At 38.5% G+C, this 16,575-nt stretch overlaps 1 protein-coding gene across 1 annotated transcript in view; it reads left to right on the forward strand.

Moving 5' to 3' along the window:
• REEP3 (receptor accessory protein 3) overlaps positions 1–14,965 on the forward strand; it is a 40,041-nt gene extending 25,076 nt beyond the window's left edge. Inside the window, exons 5-8 of the mRNA XM_042033389.1 lie at positions 229–342; positions 7,487–7,634; positions 10,064–10,215; positions 11,024–14,965. Coding sequence (XP_041889323.1) covers positions 229–342; positions 7,487–7,634; positions 10,064–10,215; positions 11,024–11,080 — 471 coding nt within the window. The 3' untranslated portion in view covers positions 11,081–14,965. The remainder of the gene's footprint in view (positions 1–228; positions 343–7,486; positions 7,635–10,063; positions 10,216–11,023) is intronic.
• The last annotated feature ends 1,610 nt before the right edge of the window (positions 14,966–16,575 follow it).

A 16,575-nucleotide genomic window follows, 5' to 3' on the forward strand; every position in this document is an offset into this window, starting at 1 on the left:
CTGAGCTGTACAAAAGTGATCTATCTTCTTGTTTGACCACATATAATCCTTTTCTCAAATGAGAGTTGTAATGAACAAAACATCTGTATATAAAAGCAGTAAGTATCCCATTAAATATTTTCTTAAATATTTCTTCTGTCTTCCTTTATTGATGGAAAAATAATACTGTGGGGCAACACTGCTCTGTTATGAACAGCCTTCTAAACTTTAAATATGTTTTGCTTTTAGGAGATTGATGAGTACATCGTCCAAGCCAAAGAAAGAGGCTATGAGACCATGGTGAATTTTGGAAGGCAAGGGTTGAATTTGGCAGCAACTGCTGCAGTGACAGCAGCTGTAAAGGTAACTTTCTGCTTGCATTAATTGCTTTTGAGCTTGATGTAGAACAGTGTAATTGTACTGAGGATTTAGCATTCTTAAATAAAAAGATAAATTCTGCAAGTGTATTGAAAACCTGGGACACCATTAAAGGCTTGCAGCCCTCTCCTCCTCATACCATGTTGGTTGGTTGAAGATGGCTTGTAGTTATTTCTTGGATGATGGGGATCAGTTTAATTCAGAAGGTACCACATAGTTTTCTGTGCAGGCTTTTGGTAAAAATGACCATTGTTTCTTTTCTGTCTCTGTTGTGCTTTCTTGTTGGTACACAAACTTTTAAAAGGATTTCTCGCTTTTCTGCTGTTTTTCTCCAATCAACCTGAGGTAATGCCACATATTAATTAAGGCATGAAAGACTACTACCATGGGTAAAAGTTATTTTGACACAATTAACTGGTTTGCAATTTGTTGAATGAATTATTAAATTAATATACTAAGCATAAGCCTGCCTATTGGTGTTTAGCATACACTTGCTTTGTCATCTATTTTCCATTAAGCTATGAAGTAATCTGTTGTTTTCCCCAGTTTACCTTCCTACAAAAACTCATCACCTTCAGTTGTATTTCAGAGGGCTCTGGGTCTAGGAAGACAAAATATAAGCTTGTATGTAAGATTCTAAGCAATTTGTGCACCACTGAAAGGAATATACTTCAGACATGGTGTATCCTACGTAACAGTAATTTAAAACCAAAACACAAATAAAAAGTAGGGAGAGAAAAAGGTGTATGTCCAAGTGAAATCCCAGTTTTAAGGCAATCAGGATTAATTTCTTTCTGGGAATAAATGGAACCACTGTGCTCATAGTAACAGCACTGAAAACCTGAACACTGTCACTAGATAACAGAAAACAGTGTTGAGATCCTGAGCTGTCAAAGTTGAGTATGTACAGCTGGCATTTAGCTTAAATGTCTGGGCTTCTATATGAGCTTCCTGTGTTGTAAATCAAAGACTTTCCTAAAAACTACATTTTCACATGCTACCTCAAAAAGCTTTCAAAAAGTAGTCATGCATATCTTGTTTGTTCATTTTCCTCTCTTTTTAAAGATACATGTGGGTGGTAGCAGTATAACTTTTTGATTTTAAATATGGTCATAATGAGCCTAAAATACTGAGAAAGTGATTAAATTTGATCACTGTGGGGTTTTTTTTTTTGTTATTCAAATTCTTAGTATTGCCTTGAGACATGAAATAATTTAGAATGCAACAGAGTGCACCTCCAAAGGAATAAAAGTATCCAGAGTAAAAATAGGTTATTTAAACAAATCAAACAAACCCAACAAACAAACACCCAAAGTGCTCTACTGGGAAAAAGTTTAAGTGCTAAATGCTAAAATACAAATTCTTTGCATTACAAATTTATTACAGTGTGCACCTGTAAGGATACTTGTGCTTTGTGTGTGTTCCTCATGTTTGGCTATGGTTGCATATTTCCTTGTTAATTTTTAGGATGTTACAGAAATATTGTAAAAGAAGTAACACCAATATCTCCTCTCATTTTCTTCTGAAATAATAACTTTTTCTGAAATGTCTGTGTTTAGATTTCATTGCTATTCAGCTGTGACTGGCAAGATGCCTGCTCTATTTGTTAAAACTTGTTAAACATACTCATGAATATTTGTACAGAATTAGTTCAGTGCAGATCAGATGCTTGGGCAAAACAACCACCACAATACCAAAGACCTAGAATAGACGTGATTTTTAAACAGTATGAAAGAGGAGACTCACTGAAAAAAAAATCTTTATTTTGGCATGTTAAGCCTCTTGTGCTTGTCATTCCAAAAAGCTGAGCGTGCCTGCTCCATGCAAGCAAATGGACACAATGCATGTGTTCTCGATTTTGTTTCCTGTTTTTCAAGAGCTGACTGCTGCCTCCAGCAGGTGAAAAGATTATCCCTTCATCAAGAGCTGGTGGAGCATGCTATAGGATTTCGGGAATGGAATTGTAGCAGTGGCATCAGTCTTGATGGGAAAGAGGACACACTTTCATCACTATTCTTTTTTTACCCTTTTTTTAAATAGAGCACACATCCTTATTCTGACATAGCAGATCTCAAATTAGGAGAGGGGGAGAGGCTAAACACGTGTGTGAGATTTGAACCTATGTCAAAAGACACTGAAGTGTCCAAGCAAACTGCTTATGCTGACTTTAGGAGGGTGGTAAAATTGCTTGGAAACTTGCTGAAATATTTTGAAGATCAAATGTGGGAAAGAGTGATTTTCTCCAAGGGTTGTCAAGGGAATAGGGGATTATTATTAAAAGGCTAGTTGGCTCTGTTAGGGAGGTTGGAGCAGCCAGCCAGGTCAGTCTACTGAAGCTTGACATAGATTTAAACCTGCTCCCCTGTAGTTAAATTGAAATATATTTGGCAGCAGTAGTGGCTTATACTTTACATTCTCATAATGATATTTTTAGCTGGTACTAGTTAGCCCCTGTTCATTTAAAATGTAGTGTTTCAAAACCTGCTAAATAGCTTACATTAGCAAAATAAATTATGTTAAATTAGCATGTCAGAAAACAAATCCTGATTTCAGGAGGCTTAGAGATGAAAGATAGTCTGTACTGAATTTTTATATACTGAAGGAAATTTTTATTAGTAAAAGAATCAGAAACAAGATGCCTCAATAGCTCAGCAGTTTATGGATTTGGGGAAATTATATCCGCAACACTTCAGTTCCACTGATGCATCTCATACTTTGATGCATCAGCTTTTCAGGTCTTCTGAGATGATGGTTACCTGTATGTTTCAATTTCTGCCAACCCATGAATTCTGATTTCTTGAGCTACTAGTGAAAACTGGTGTCTTTATCATCATGAGCAGGGTGGCTGCTAATTAAGCTGTGAAATACTCTGTCCCTCTTTATGAGGTCGCACAAATAGCGTTAATTTGTAAAGTGGTGGTGATAATACGTTTTGAGGGCTGTGTTTTCTGAATGCCTTCTAGTCATCCTGAATCTGCTGCCTTTTTGTTGGTTATTATTCTCCTGGCCTTGCTCAGACTTCCCCTTCTCCCCACTCAGGGCATGGCAGAGGAAGGAGGTATCTCACAGCCAGCTGTGGCACACAGCCAGTACCACTGTGGGGAGCAATACTGCTTTCATCCTCCTCCCTGCTGGGACTGCCTGGCATGCTGCAGAGGTCATTCATGGGGCAGCAGTCCCTCTGCAGGTTGAGAGGGAACAGAAGTCATTCCCTGTCAGCTTGGATTGGATCAGGGGGAGAACAGCTGAGAATGTGGGTGCTGCACGCTGCAGAGTCCATTGAGAACTTGTCCAAGGAAGGCAGGCAGCTCCAGTCAATGATCCTGGCCACTGAGGGGTGCAAGTCCAATTTAAACAACAGAGTCCCTGAGGCAGACAGTGTGGTGTTTGTTTGCAGCAACTTCCCTGGGTTAAGCATATAGACTATAAAAGTACACGCTCAATAACAGAATAGAAAATGTCATTTCATATATGAGGGTCAGCTGATGAGACTGCATACTAATAGCTTACTAGAGGCTGAGTAGTCTTGAAAGGATATCCTTAAATATGCTATATTTATTTAAAAAATGATTTAGAAACATATTGCAACTTTAATTGGTCTTTCGCATTGGTCACTGCTAATGAATGTGGACTCTGAAAAAGTTTAGTATGTTTTAGGGAATGCTATTGAATAATGAAGCAAAATCATTCTTTAAGACTTGGATTTTGTTTAAGACAACACACAGACTTCACAGCTCATCTCTCTTCAGTGTTTGCTTACATAGAAATTTTAGCGCTGAAAGTCTTGTGTGATTAATTTCTTTTCCCTGGCATTGTAATGGTAAATGTATGTATCTCAATCTTTTGTGCTCTAACTTAGTTACCAGCCTCTGGGCTGGATGCAACCCGATGTATTCCTTCCCTACTGGTAGGAACTGTTGACATAATGGGCCACCAGTGGTGCCTGTGCTACCATCTTCTCCTGAGCAGCATCTTGGGGTGTGTATATCTGGGGAGAGGTGATGGCTGCTGCCATGTCCATGGCATGGGAGTGGAAGCAGGAGATCCCCTTCAGCTCCACCTACAATTTAATTGCTCTGCTTTCAGTTTTTAGGGCAAACATGTTCCTTTCAAGATGTAACTCTCTGACCTTTCAAACAAAATATCAAAGCTCTTAAAGCATTATTATTCTAAATGTGAATGTTACTCTCACATTTCCTGCAGTAGAGGGTATTTAATCTCACATTTCCTGCAGTAGGAAGGAATTTAATATTTTTCAGCCAGACTTTCATCCTGAGCTGATAGTAATCCAGATCCTCACAGAATGCTTTGTTTCAGCAGAAAGCAATTAACTGCTGCTTTTGGGCATGGGGGTGGAAGAATCTTCTTAATTCTTAAATGCAGTGTGAGTACAGCGATATGCACACCCACACAGAACACCTTGAAATTTGTCCTTCAGTCTATGCAGTGGAGTTGAATTAGAAATCAATCTTGATTTGGCTAGACTGGATCTTCCTGGGGTGGGATGGAGACTGGGGGCACTGTAGGGAGTACCTGCATAGGATTAGTACAATGTGTGATGGGGCCTACCCAGCACAGCAGTGGTTGTGCAACCCCCATTCCTACTCTGACTCTCAAGCATGTGTGCTGCATCTTTTAGTTGTGTATATATCCTTTCAAACTTCTCAGTGTTTTCTGTGTGTAACTTGAGTAAAACTTTCCATCTTGGCAAGTAGTTCTGGAATGAAGGGCCCATTGTATAAATCCCTTACGTCCTCCCTGAATGAGGCAGTGCTCCACAGGAGCTCCAGCTCAACCATGCAGTTTGGTTAAGGGCACAATGTTATTTTATGGCACATACTTGACTTTTTTTCCCCTTTGAAAAACAAAATTCTGTATCCAAAAGCTGCCCTGGAAAATAGGGCTGAATGTTTCCAGCTTGGATCTAGTCCTCTATCTACAGTGGAATAAGAAATACAGGCTAGTAATGTGAATTCTTAGTATGTTAGTTGTTATAATCTTAATTGTATTATCCTGTACAATTTCCAAATGTCTTTTTGTAGTATACCACATGATGAATGAGCTCGCTGGGCAACTATTACACAAGTGTGTCTTTCTGTACTTCTGCTGCCCAAAACCAGCCTCTGTCACTATTTTAAGCAGACTCTGTTCACACTTGGTGAGTGGAGTTGTGCTGAATTTGTGTGCATTCTGCTGAGAACCAACTAGGTCCATTTTACACGTTCATCGGTGTTCGGTGTCTGAGACTTGAGTCCTGTTCGACCTCTTCAAGCATTGGACACAGACTAATGAACAGTCTTGTATGTTATAGCAGATACTGTAAGCTGTTACTTGTCAAAAGAAGCAGCTCTTTGTCCAGTTCTCTTCTCCATGTCATAGCAGCTGATAAAGTTCTCAGCCATAGCTGGTTCCTGATGCGCTTTACTTGAAATGTTTTTCTGTTCAAGAAGTGGAGTAGTGGAAGGGCAGGACTTTTCCTGCCTTAGGAGGAATCTTAGGAGACCTGCCTTAAATAAACCATTTTGGGGACCAAATTTGACTTCAGGATTTCTATAATCTTTAATACAGGCACTATACAGTGTCCATAATGCATTTTAACTCAAAGGCAAGGTGTACTTACATTTTGAGAACTGTGAGTTATCCTACAAGTATGTAGGAAGAGATAGAAAAGTTAAGGCATCTACTTCTCTCAGAAGAAACCTTTTCTTTGTTATTGTTTGGTGACAATGTATGAATGGTGGGGTAAGAATGATAATGGGTTTGTCAAGCTTGAGTAACACACTGTCCACTGCCTTTATTTTATATGCTGTACTAATGACTAGTCATTAGAAAATAAGTATCAGGTTTCAGCCACTTTCCCCCCGGCCTTTTGGTACCCATGCAGACTTAAGGAGCTTTAATTCCACTGTCTCTTCACTTTACATGGCTATTTTTAACGTGGAATAATTCAGTGTGCTGGTCTACCACATGCAAACAGTTGTTGTCATGAGAGTGGGAACAAATGGCTGTGGCCAGTGGTGCCAGAACTGCCTTCTGCTGCCGTTGCAGAAAAACGTGTATGGAATTGTACCCAGGTTTCTGCTCCTGCTAGCTAGCATACTGCTCAAATGCAGAATTTTACTTAAAAGCTTCATTTGAAAGAATGAAACAAAATTTTTAACACTTCCTTGAAGCGGAATTCATGCACAGGCTTGTCAACCTTTCCTTGAAATGGTTATTTTTTGCCTTATGCCAGAGAGGGAAGAATTAAATGTTATTTTAACATGACTTTGAGTACTTGTTCTCATGGTCTTATTCTTTTAGTTGCCTATGCAATAAATTAATCTTTAATGCTTTAATAATAACATTATCTGATGTAAGATGGAAGAACTGCTGGATGACCTTTCTTTCCAACAGGGAAATTTCCATAGGTTCCATATAGAAAAGATGTGTAGACAATTGGAGAAGGAATACTCATGTTCATATGTGACTAACTATTCTCCTGTGTAGCATTAGATTTTGGGTTGGTATTATGTCAGTAAAGCTATACTGGTAAGAGGACCTGCTATCCTGGACTCCAGGCAGGACCTCTTTGGTTTGTGGTTGCAAGTTTCTGTCAACTAGAGTTGCTTTTGTAGTGCTGCCAGTTTCTCAGTTATTTGAGTTAATGTTACAGAGTGCATTTTTAACACTTTTCTCCTTACAGAAATTCACATTTGTGGAGGGTAAAACATAAAACAGCAGAAAACTATCTTCAACCATACTCTTTAAAGTGGGAGTGTTACACTCAGTGTCATGCTACCTTGAACTGCCACGTTTGAAGTGAATGGAACATTTCTGATGTGTGTTTCTCTTAAATACTTGCCCTTACCCAAGAAGCCTTTATTTGCTCAGTTTAAAGGAGTGAAATGCATCATTTGTAATTAAGCTGTAGTTTGTGTAACTTTGTCACCTGGGAGCAATCCACAGTTAAGCTTGGGTAAAAGCAGTATCTAAAGCAAATGTAAAGCAACTGCATGCGTGAATTGAACGTGCGTTCAATGTGTTTTGTTGTGCAGCAAGGAAGCATGGGCTTAAACATCTTAACCTAAGCTGAGCAGCAAAGTTAAACCTCTACCTGGTTTTCAAAGATATTGTTGTTGTATTTCAGAGCCAAGGTGCAATAACTGAGAAACTGAGAAGTTTCAGTATGCATGATTTGACTACTATACAAGGAGATGAGCCTGTTGGACAGAGACCTTATCAGACATTGCCAGAAGCTAAAAAGAAAACCAGAGCCTCTGCAAGTGAATCTTCAGGTATGTATCTATTTTTTTTTTTTTTCCCCCTAGCGAGAACAATTCACCCAAAGCAAAAGTGGAAGAGCAGAGATACACTTACCCCGTTTCTAAATGGAAAATGCCTCAAAGAATTCCAGTACACTTAAACAGAGTACATGAGAGCAAAGTAAATTTGGACAGTTAGGAAATCCTTCCTGAATTACTTTCTTCTCACAGCCACTCTGTGTAATCAAACTATACTCATTATTCCTGTCCTTGCCAATTGGCAACAAGAATTTATTACCGAAGTAAAGCTTAATTTGAAGTCAAAAATTGTGTGATTAAGTGGTGTTTCTGTGACAAATGTACAAAAAGTTAAACATGAAAATATATGGAAGCTTGGTAAATAGAAGAGAAAATTACTAGAAATGAATTCACTAGGTCTGTAGTAAGAGATCAAAATGTAAAATTGTATATGGTGATAGGAATAAGAAAGGCATCAAGTTGTCATAATGGACTGATGCCCATCAACACTCAGAAGATGGTGTGTGGTGACCAATATATGATATTGTTCAGAGATATTATTATTTCATTATTATATTACATGTATTGTTATTGTCATCAACACTTCGCTCTTGAGCTTGTGATGCTTGAAGGAAGGTTTTACTGGAAGTCTGGCAACTGCACCTTTTTAAATGGTGAGGCTGTGATGTAAAGGAGCTGATATTTCCCACAAAAGAAGTAGATCTGGGCTATTTCTTTTCACCTAAGCCTTTCATTCCTTCTCATCCCTCCATTTTTGGGGAGGGGAAGTGCTTGTGGGGTACAAGGAATTCCATGAATTGCGTGGTAGCCCATGATGTTTCAAGGAATGGATGGCCAGCTGAAGGGCCCTAAGCTGAATTGCACATTTTCCCCAGAAGGTATCCTGTGCAGGGCAGTGTGGGCTGGAGAGAAAGCCAAGAATTCATGAAGAGCTGCACTAGAGATGATGTCACTGCAGCTGTTGTGCTGGGGCTGTTTCTCAGTAAGAGAGCATTACTTATCTATCTGAAATAGCTTGAAAATGCTCTAAATTTAATTCCTAAAAAAATTACTTCATATAAATAATCACTGATTGTGAGATTCAATCTCAAATGTCAAAAAGCTTTCTTACAGCTAGTTGAACTTAATTGTTTCTGCTCCTGGACTCAAATATAGCATATAGCTCTCCTGTTTTCTTTGAATTTTCTTCAACATTAGGAACTTTAAAAAACCCAGAAGTACACATAGATTTAGGAACACTGTGTAGCAATAATCTGTAATGCTTAGCAGGATGTTATTTTTTGTGGTCTGAGCTGGGAGTTCTGTGCAAATTGGTTGAAAAGGCCTAGTTGTAGGACATGGATCATAGGATGATGCTGAGCTGGCAATGTACTTGCTGTGAAAAAGGCAGATAGGATGCTGATGCATCAGGTGTTACAAACAGATAAGGAAGTATTGGTGTCACTACAAACATCCCTAGTCTGAAACTGAGAAACAGATGTGATTGAAATCTTTTGTATTGAAAAAGATGAATTGAAACTGTATTGGAAGCAGAGACGTGTTGCCTCTAAAATGGCAGAAGAGAATGACAGAATGTCTGCCTCAAGTAGCTGTGGAATAGATGATGTGATTCTAATTTCTAGGAAAAAAAATTGAGGAAAAAATTAACTAAGCCTAAATAAAATATTGGCTTAAGATGAAATATACACAGGTCATTAATAAAGTTTGGTTTGGAGTCTAGAAGGTGTTCCTGAGTGTTACAGCCTGTAGGTTCTGGGGTAAAAGGAGAGTTTGGCAGAGGAAGGAACAAGGAACCAGACTGGATTTGGGAGCTTTGTGATAGGTCTGTGATGGGGATTCGGAGCTGCTGGACCCCAAGGAGCTTTTTGGAAGGTGTTTTTAAGCAGTTTGTGCCCTCTAGTGAGAGTCTTGGGTAATAATCTTGGTCCTGGTTTTGCAGGATGTTAACAACCCTTAACAGTACTTCGGTGTGTTACCTGTCTGAAAGGAGCTTTGGTGTTAAATATGCAGGAGAGGGATGAGAGTATGATGAAAGATCCTATGAATCAGAGTCATGGAATGGTTTGGATTGGAAGGGACCTTTAAAGGTTTATCTAAGTGTGACCTCCCTCTCATGTGGATTGTATCCAAAAATCTTAAGTACTTCTGGAGATGACCACTGAGGTTTTTGCAGTTCGGTGTAAAGCAGAAAATGGCAGCATGCTTGTGGTTTCAGTTTTGACAACTGAAGAATCACTGTATTACATACCTGTGGAACCAAGTGGTAGGATTAGAAATACCAAATTCCTGCCAGAGTAGATGTTTCTGTTTTGAAATGAGTGCATAATTTAAAAGGATGAATCACGTGTGTTAAAGATGAAAATCATGGCTTTCTTAGAAGCATAGAAATTACAGCTACTTCTTTTTATAATTTTTATTTAAAGGTTACAAAACTCCACTGGAAAAAAATCCTGGAGATGACAAAACAGATGAAGAGATGGAGGGGACACATTCAGAGGATGAAATGTTTGCTCAGAGAGGTCTTCGAAGAACTCAGAGTATGAAATCTGTGAAAACTGTCAAAGGCCGTAAAGAGGCAAGTATAATCCTGGTTAATTGAGTTTGTTTTTTCAGTGTACACTGGCATTTTTCATAATGCAGAAGTTTATTTTTATTTTTAATCTTGGAGGAGTTGTCAACAATAACTGGGTTTTGTAGAATGCTAAATGGGGAAGGAAGTATATGATAACAATATCTAAGTTTGTCACTTTTGTAGGTTGGAGTGTTTGGGGAAATACATGAATGAAAGGAACTAAGCAAGGAACAGGGAGAGGGGATGAAATAGACTCTGTGCTTGTAATGCTAATGCTGGCACCACCAAGCCCAAATTTCAGGAACTGCTCACCTTGAAAGGGATATTGATAGCAATAGTATCTGCATGTTGTGCACACTTAAACGTCTGCTGTTTAAAAAATAAAGAATATTCAGATTTTTTTTGTTCCCACAGGCATATGGCCTGACTCTGTAATATACAAAGAGAAGATCCTAGCTGGGGTTCAATGCACTGTGTATGTGTGTGCATCACAAAATTTAAAGATACTTCAGGATAAATCTCTGTGGTGTCTCATAAAAGTTTTTGGCTCATTCCAGGAAAACAGATGATACCTACTCCTCTTGCCCAGTTCTGTTGAAACTTTATCTTATTGAGTCATAGGTAGATTCTCTTAGTGAAACTGGGGTGTCTAAAACACACTGAAAGACATTTGCTAAATAGGATTAGTGGGGAGGTGTTGTGGTTTGTCTAAAAGTCTGTCCATCAGCTGAGGTTCAACCCACTACAGGAGGTGAATCATATTTTTGCTTGGTGTGACTCAACTCTGTTCTAACTTTATTTTTCCCCTCAGATACGATATGGATCACTGAAATACAGAGTAAAGAAGAGACCTGTTGTATACTTCTAAGTGTACTGCACAATGCCTGCAAGAGAAACTGCTGTACTACAATAACTTGAATTCAAGTGTTAAAGATCTGTGTACAATTCCTAGAATGAGTCTGTATGAATAGATATGGTAGGACTTGGTTTTGTGAGCCTAAGTGATCAGATAAAGTATTACTCTGTTTTTCTATAATTGCTTATTGTTTAGATTTAAATCTGGGTAAGTTGCAGCATAAATTTCATCACTCCTTAAATGGGAGTTAAATGAGTAACAGGAAACACTCTTTTGCCAGAGGTATTGAACAGACTGAAATAATTGCAACTCCAATTGAATTAGCAGAAGCTGTAAGTATCTAGAGCTTGTGAAAATGGAACCATAGTGTCCCCAAGTTTACATGGAAAAATAGATTTACTTGAAATATTTTTCTGAACTACAATTCCTGAAAAAGGCCTTTGTGTAATTTTTAAATGTACAGTTTAAAGGACAGTGGATGATGGTGGGAAGGAAAAAGGAAAGATGAGGTAGGTAGGATATATCCTTAATGTCATCATCTTGCATCATATTGCCAAGCTTAACAAATTTATGTAATACTAATAGGTGCAAACTGGGGGTACATAGAGCACTTTATGCAAAACTGTATAGTTTTGCACACTTAATGATTTACAACTGCACATGTCATTTTAGTGACTTGATAGGTTAGAGTTACATTTTGAATGCCAGCAATTCTTGTATTTCATGATCTTTTTAAAATTTATCTTGACTGCTTATAAGTACACTTAGGATGCTGTAGATATTTGCTACTAACAATACTATCAGGTGCCTTTCTATGTATTATAGAGCTGTGTGGGTTTTGTCTCTGTGTGTGTGTGCGCGTGTGTTTTTTGGGGGCTTTTTAGCGTTTTTTGTTTGTGAGGTTGTTTCATGGTGTTTGTGTCTGTCTTCCTCCATCTAAAGAGATGTAACATGATTTAAGTCAGATTTTGGTTAAAATTGTGGTAAGTAAAACGTGTAGCAATTCCAGTGATAGGCCTCAGGGATCTGATCAGCCTATGAGCTGTGTGTTAAAGTCATGCTGCCATAAAGGCATGTTGGATAGGTTAGTCAGGTCCTGGTTTGGTTTTGCTCTACATTGCTTAAAGAACGAATCTATGTGTATATATATGTACTTTAGAACATGTATGAGTGTATATTGCATATCATATGCGGATTCTAAAATGGTCTGCGTAGTACTTTCTTTTATTGCTGAAGTTATTACTAAAATATTTGCATATAAATAGCTTCTTCTGAAAGTCTAGTTCATGTAGTCAGTCATTTTATAACCTAGAGTCCCATGGCATATCTGCACAGAGATTAATTTTGAAATGTTTTTCAAGGCAGTGGCTTGTCAAAGTTACTTTTTTAGGTCACCTTTGGTACTATTTTCTGCAGTTCTGAGAATTAGGCTGATTATATTTCTACTGTGGATTCAGGAAGAAGCCACCCACTTTTTGCAGATAGTATTTTATTATTCATCTTTGGGACAGACTGTGTTACTTCCCTTGAAGAGAAAATGGCATCTGTTTCCTCTTATCCTTGGATCTCTGACTTCAGTCCTTAGACCTTCCCCCAGGTATTGAAAGTCATCTGCAAGTTTACTGCAGATTTTAAATGTGTTCCTGAGGCTTGGGCCTGCTGCATTTCTTTTTCTGTTACAGCACTGGTAGGCACTTGATGGTCTGCTGGCATAGACTGGCATTCAGAGCAGTCTTCTGCACACTCAGGCCAGGGTTTGAATTCTGTGGGTACGAGTGCAGCTGGTCTGTGTTGGTGTTGTTCCTCCCTGGCTGTGGGAGGTGTCTGCAAGGCCTTGGCAAAGCTGTGCTCAAATGCAACAGCACTTTCAGCACCTCTGAGGAACCTCAGTGCTTTAGTGAGAAGTCCCAGCAGGCCATGTGTGATTAAAAGGCTAAAGCTTGTAATCCTTTACTCAGAAAGACGGTTGGATACCGGAAGACAGGAAGGCTGCTCTCTCCCAAATGAGTACAGTGGGAAAATCCTGTCCCCTAACCTAAACTGCACCTTGTTATCCAGCTTTTCTAAGGAGCTGTGGGCAGGGAGTGATCACAAAGGCAGCCTCCCTGGGGATGTGGGACTGCTGCCCGAGGAATGTTTGTGCTTCTCATCTGTTTCCCTGAGGCTTGTCTGTGTGTTAAGGTATGGAAGACACTAGGGAACAAAAAGCTCTTCTATTTGCATCTCACCCTGCTCTGAATAGCAGACTAACCTGGGCTTGGGATGGAATCTCTAACTCTTTACTGTCCAGTTTAACACTCACTGACACATTTTGCTGTAACTAATCATGCTTGTTTTACCAGCAAACACGGCAAAAAAATGATCCTCTTGCTCCAAACAGAATCCTGCATGAAGGAGTAGGGTAAGCCCTTTTCTCAGGATTATAGTTCCTGTTACGGGTTCATGTAGATCCTGTTGTGGGGGTTGTGTTTTTAACACATTTCCAAGGCTAGAGATCATTGAAGTATTTTAGGCTCTACCACACTCCTGTCAGGAAGTTGCTCTATGTGTCTCTATGTACCTGAGGCTGTAACTTCTGGCAGACTTCACTTGCTAACTCAGTAGTGATAAAGGCTAAATAAATCTTCCTCTTTCTGGACCTTGCATGGAATTAAGAAAGCTGGCAGTATTATTCATATTCACTACTGTTTGCATATAAATGTACTTTTCTCTCAGATAACTGACATGATCAAACCTTCAATGTTTTCCTAGCTGTTTTCTTCAGTCTAATAGACAACTATAAAAATATTTTGTTGCCAGCCTGATTTTGCGCTTTGAATTCATCCTCAAACTGATTCACTGGATTATCTTTGGTTTTTTTCTTCTTACTGTTCATTGTTAGCTGATGCTTGTCAGGGCACAATGGCATGATTAGCTTTCATCCCAGTGATACGTAGTTCTCTCTCCTTGTTACATTTAGCTTAGTTTGGTTTTGAAACACTACAATCTTTTAAACTTTGGCTACCGGGAATTTTCAAACTTCTCTTGCCTTAGCAACTGCAGAAGTCATCTGTCTAGCTCTTGCCAGGAAACTTCTTGAAAAAAATGTTAAAAATCAACGTTTAACATTCTTTTTTGGTTTGGAATGTAAAATGTAGTTTATGTCAAATTATCTCATCTTCTGAACAAAGTGTTTCCTGAGAATTGACTGACTGCCACCAACAGGACTGCTAATGTAGTTAAACAGGGACTTGGGGGTTAAAAGTGCTTTAAAAGAGAATATGTGTTTCTGTTTAAATCATATCAAGGTTTCAAGACTTTCCAAAATATATATGAACTGACTAAGATTTCTCAGCAAGAGCCTACTGTGCTTGTTAAAATACCCAGTTTGAGATGAGGATTAAATTGATGGCCTCAGCTGCAAATAAGCTTAGGCTGGACTTTGATTACAATGTAATTGCCAATATTGCTAATTCCTTTGGTATGTGAAAGTAACCTCATAATATCCATTTTGCAAACTGTAATGAATTTTAAAATAGAAGATAACTTGGTAAAACAGAATGGTGGAGAAAATGCTGGACACATTTAATTGCTGTTCCTGACAAAAATGTGTTTTATTTTTGGTGTTGATTTTATTAATGGGAAGTTGGTATTTTTAACTATTTTTTCTACAAAAATGTATGTGCAAAGGCAATACTTTAACATTTTTCAAGAACTTGTATTTTTAAATGCTACAAACCAGAGAATACACATTTGGACTGAAGGTAGTAGCTTTAAAAAAAATGTAATGTAAGCTTTAATTTTTATATTGTAATAATAACTTGCTGTCAACTTGTTTACATATTTGTAGGATGGAAAGCTTCATTATGCATTGACTTATCTTGATGCTATCTTTAATAAATGCTGCTTTGAGCAGAATGCAGTGGGTATTTTATTATCTGAATTACTATTAACAAACTAGTCACTATGTAATCTGTATTGTTATTTATTATAATGGTTCAAGCATGAAAGCAACCTTTCTGAACTTTGGAGAGACTCTTAAAACTCTCTGAAGTTTGACTAAACTAAACTGCCCTTGAGGTTCTGCCGTGAACCTGAATCTGAAGCTGATTTAGGCTGAAATGAAATGTACCCTGCTAAAGGCAACTTGAAAATGCTGTAGTGTCACCTGTCTTGATTAGGTATTTGGTTCAGAGTAAATTAAAATTGAGATGTTTAGTGTCCCAAAAGAGTGTAACTTCCTGGGGAACTGCTGGACAGCAAACTGATTTTGTTTTGTGTTCCCTAGTCAGAGTTTTTCTGGTAATCCAGAGGGGCAATGCATAGGTGAATTTGGCCCTTTCCTTTTTCAAACCTCCCCTCAAGTCAGCTGTTAACACCCCTACCAAAACCCAAGCAAAAAACCTCAGTAACCTCATTTTCTGGGCCTTGTTTGTAAGCCTTCCTGACTTACTGCCTCAAAGAAAAGAATTTCTTGATATGGTGAATTGAAGAGAGAGGCTTAAAAGACAGTAGCAATAAATCGTTTCTAAGCATTATGAAAATCCATCCCAGAAGCACAGACTGACTGTTAAGGGACCTTGCAGTGATTCAGTTCCTGATTCAGAACAGTTCATGCAGTACAAGCACCCTGCCAAGAAACTGTGGATGTCAGAAAACAATGCTGCCTTTTTTTCCTTTATTTCTTCAACTGATGTTTAGCAGGTAGCAGGAACGCTCCCAAATGTGGGCTAAAAGCTGTCTTCCTGCTGTTTAACATGATGCTGGTAAGACCCACTCAGGGAATCATCTGATAATTCAAAACTAGTGCTGGTACATACATTTTAGGTTAAAATGTTAGAAGAGTCAGCAGCAGCAATGGTGACAGGGTTTTTGGTTTGGGTTTGATTTTTGTTTGAGTTCTGAAGCACTGTGTATTTTCCTCACTAACATGGGAAAACAGATGGTGGAATATGAGGGGAAATCTAATAGGTGTTGTAAAATCAGTAGACTTCAAAAATTATTTTCCTCCTTTCTGTAGATGTATTCAGGAACAGAAAGGGAGCCTGTCTTACATCTGCTGCCTTTGCCAAGGTTCAGCAACAGATTGCCCTGTTTGAATTAGGATAGGAATCATGAAAGCAGCTGGATCAGCCTACAAATTCAAAATGTAGGATTTCACTACTCTCTGCTAAATGTACAGTGACTATGTGGATGAGGAAGCTTAGAAATTATTTAGAAAGTTTGTTTTTTCCAGGCTGTCACAGTCCAAGGTAAGCAGCACTTTGACCCTCACTTAGCTCTTCCTGTGCACCACACTACATGGTGTGGCACTCACTGCTTCCTCGGGGAGCTGTGCTGCCCCAGCCAATATTTCTACTAATTTTAGTTCTTCTAGACTAAGAATACTGAGGGGAGGTCATCCTACCTTACTGCCTCAAATGAAAGAATTCCTTGATATGGTTGAAGAGAAAGACTTAAAAAGAAAAACCCCAAAACAAACCTAAACCCCTGTATAAAGTTAGTGTAATTGTAAACAAATATAATGT

The sequence above is a fragment of the Corvus kubaryi genome, unplaced genomic scaffold, assembly GCF_017639235.1.
Source record: "Corvus kubaryi isolate FWS band 111438036 unplaced genomic scaffold, C.kubaryi_AGA036_p1.0 37357, whole genome shotgun sequence".
In the NCBI taxonomy this organism is placed as follows: domain Eukaryota; kingdom Metazoa; phylum Chordata; class Aves; order Passeriformes; family Corvidae; genus Corvus; species Corvus kubaryi.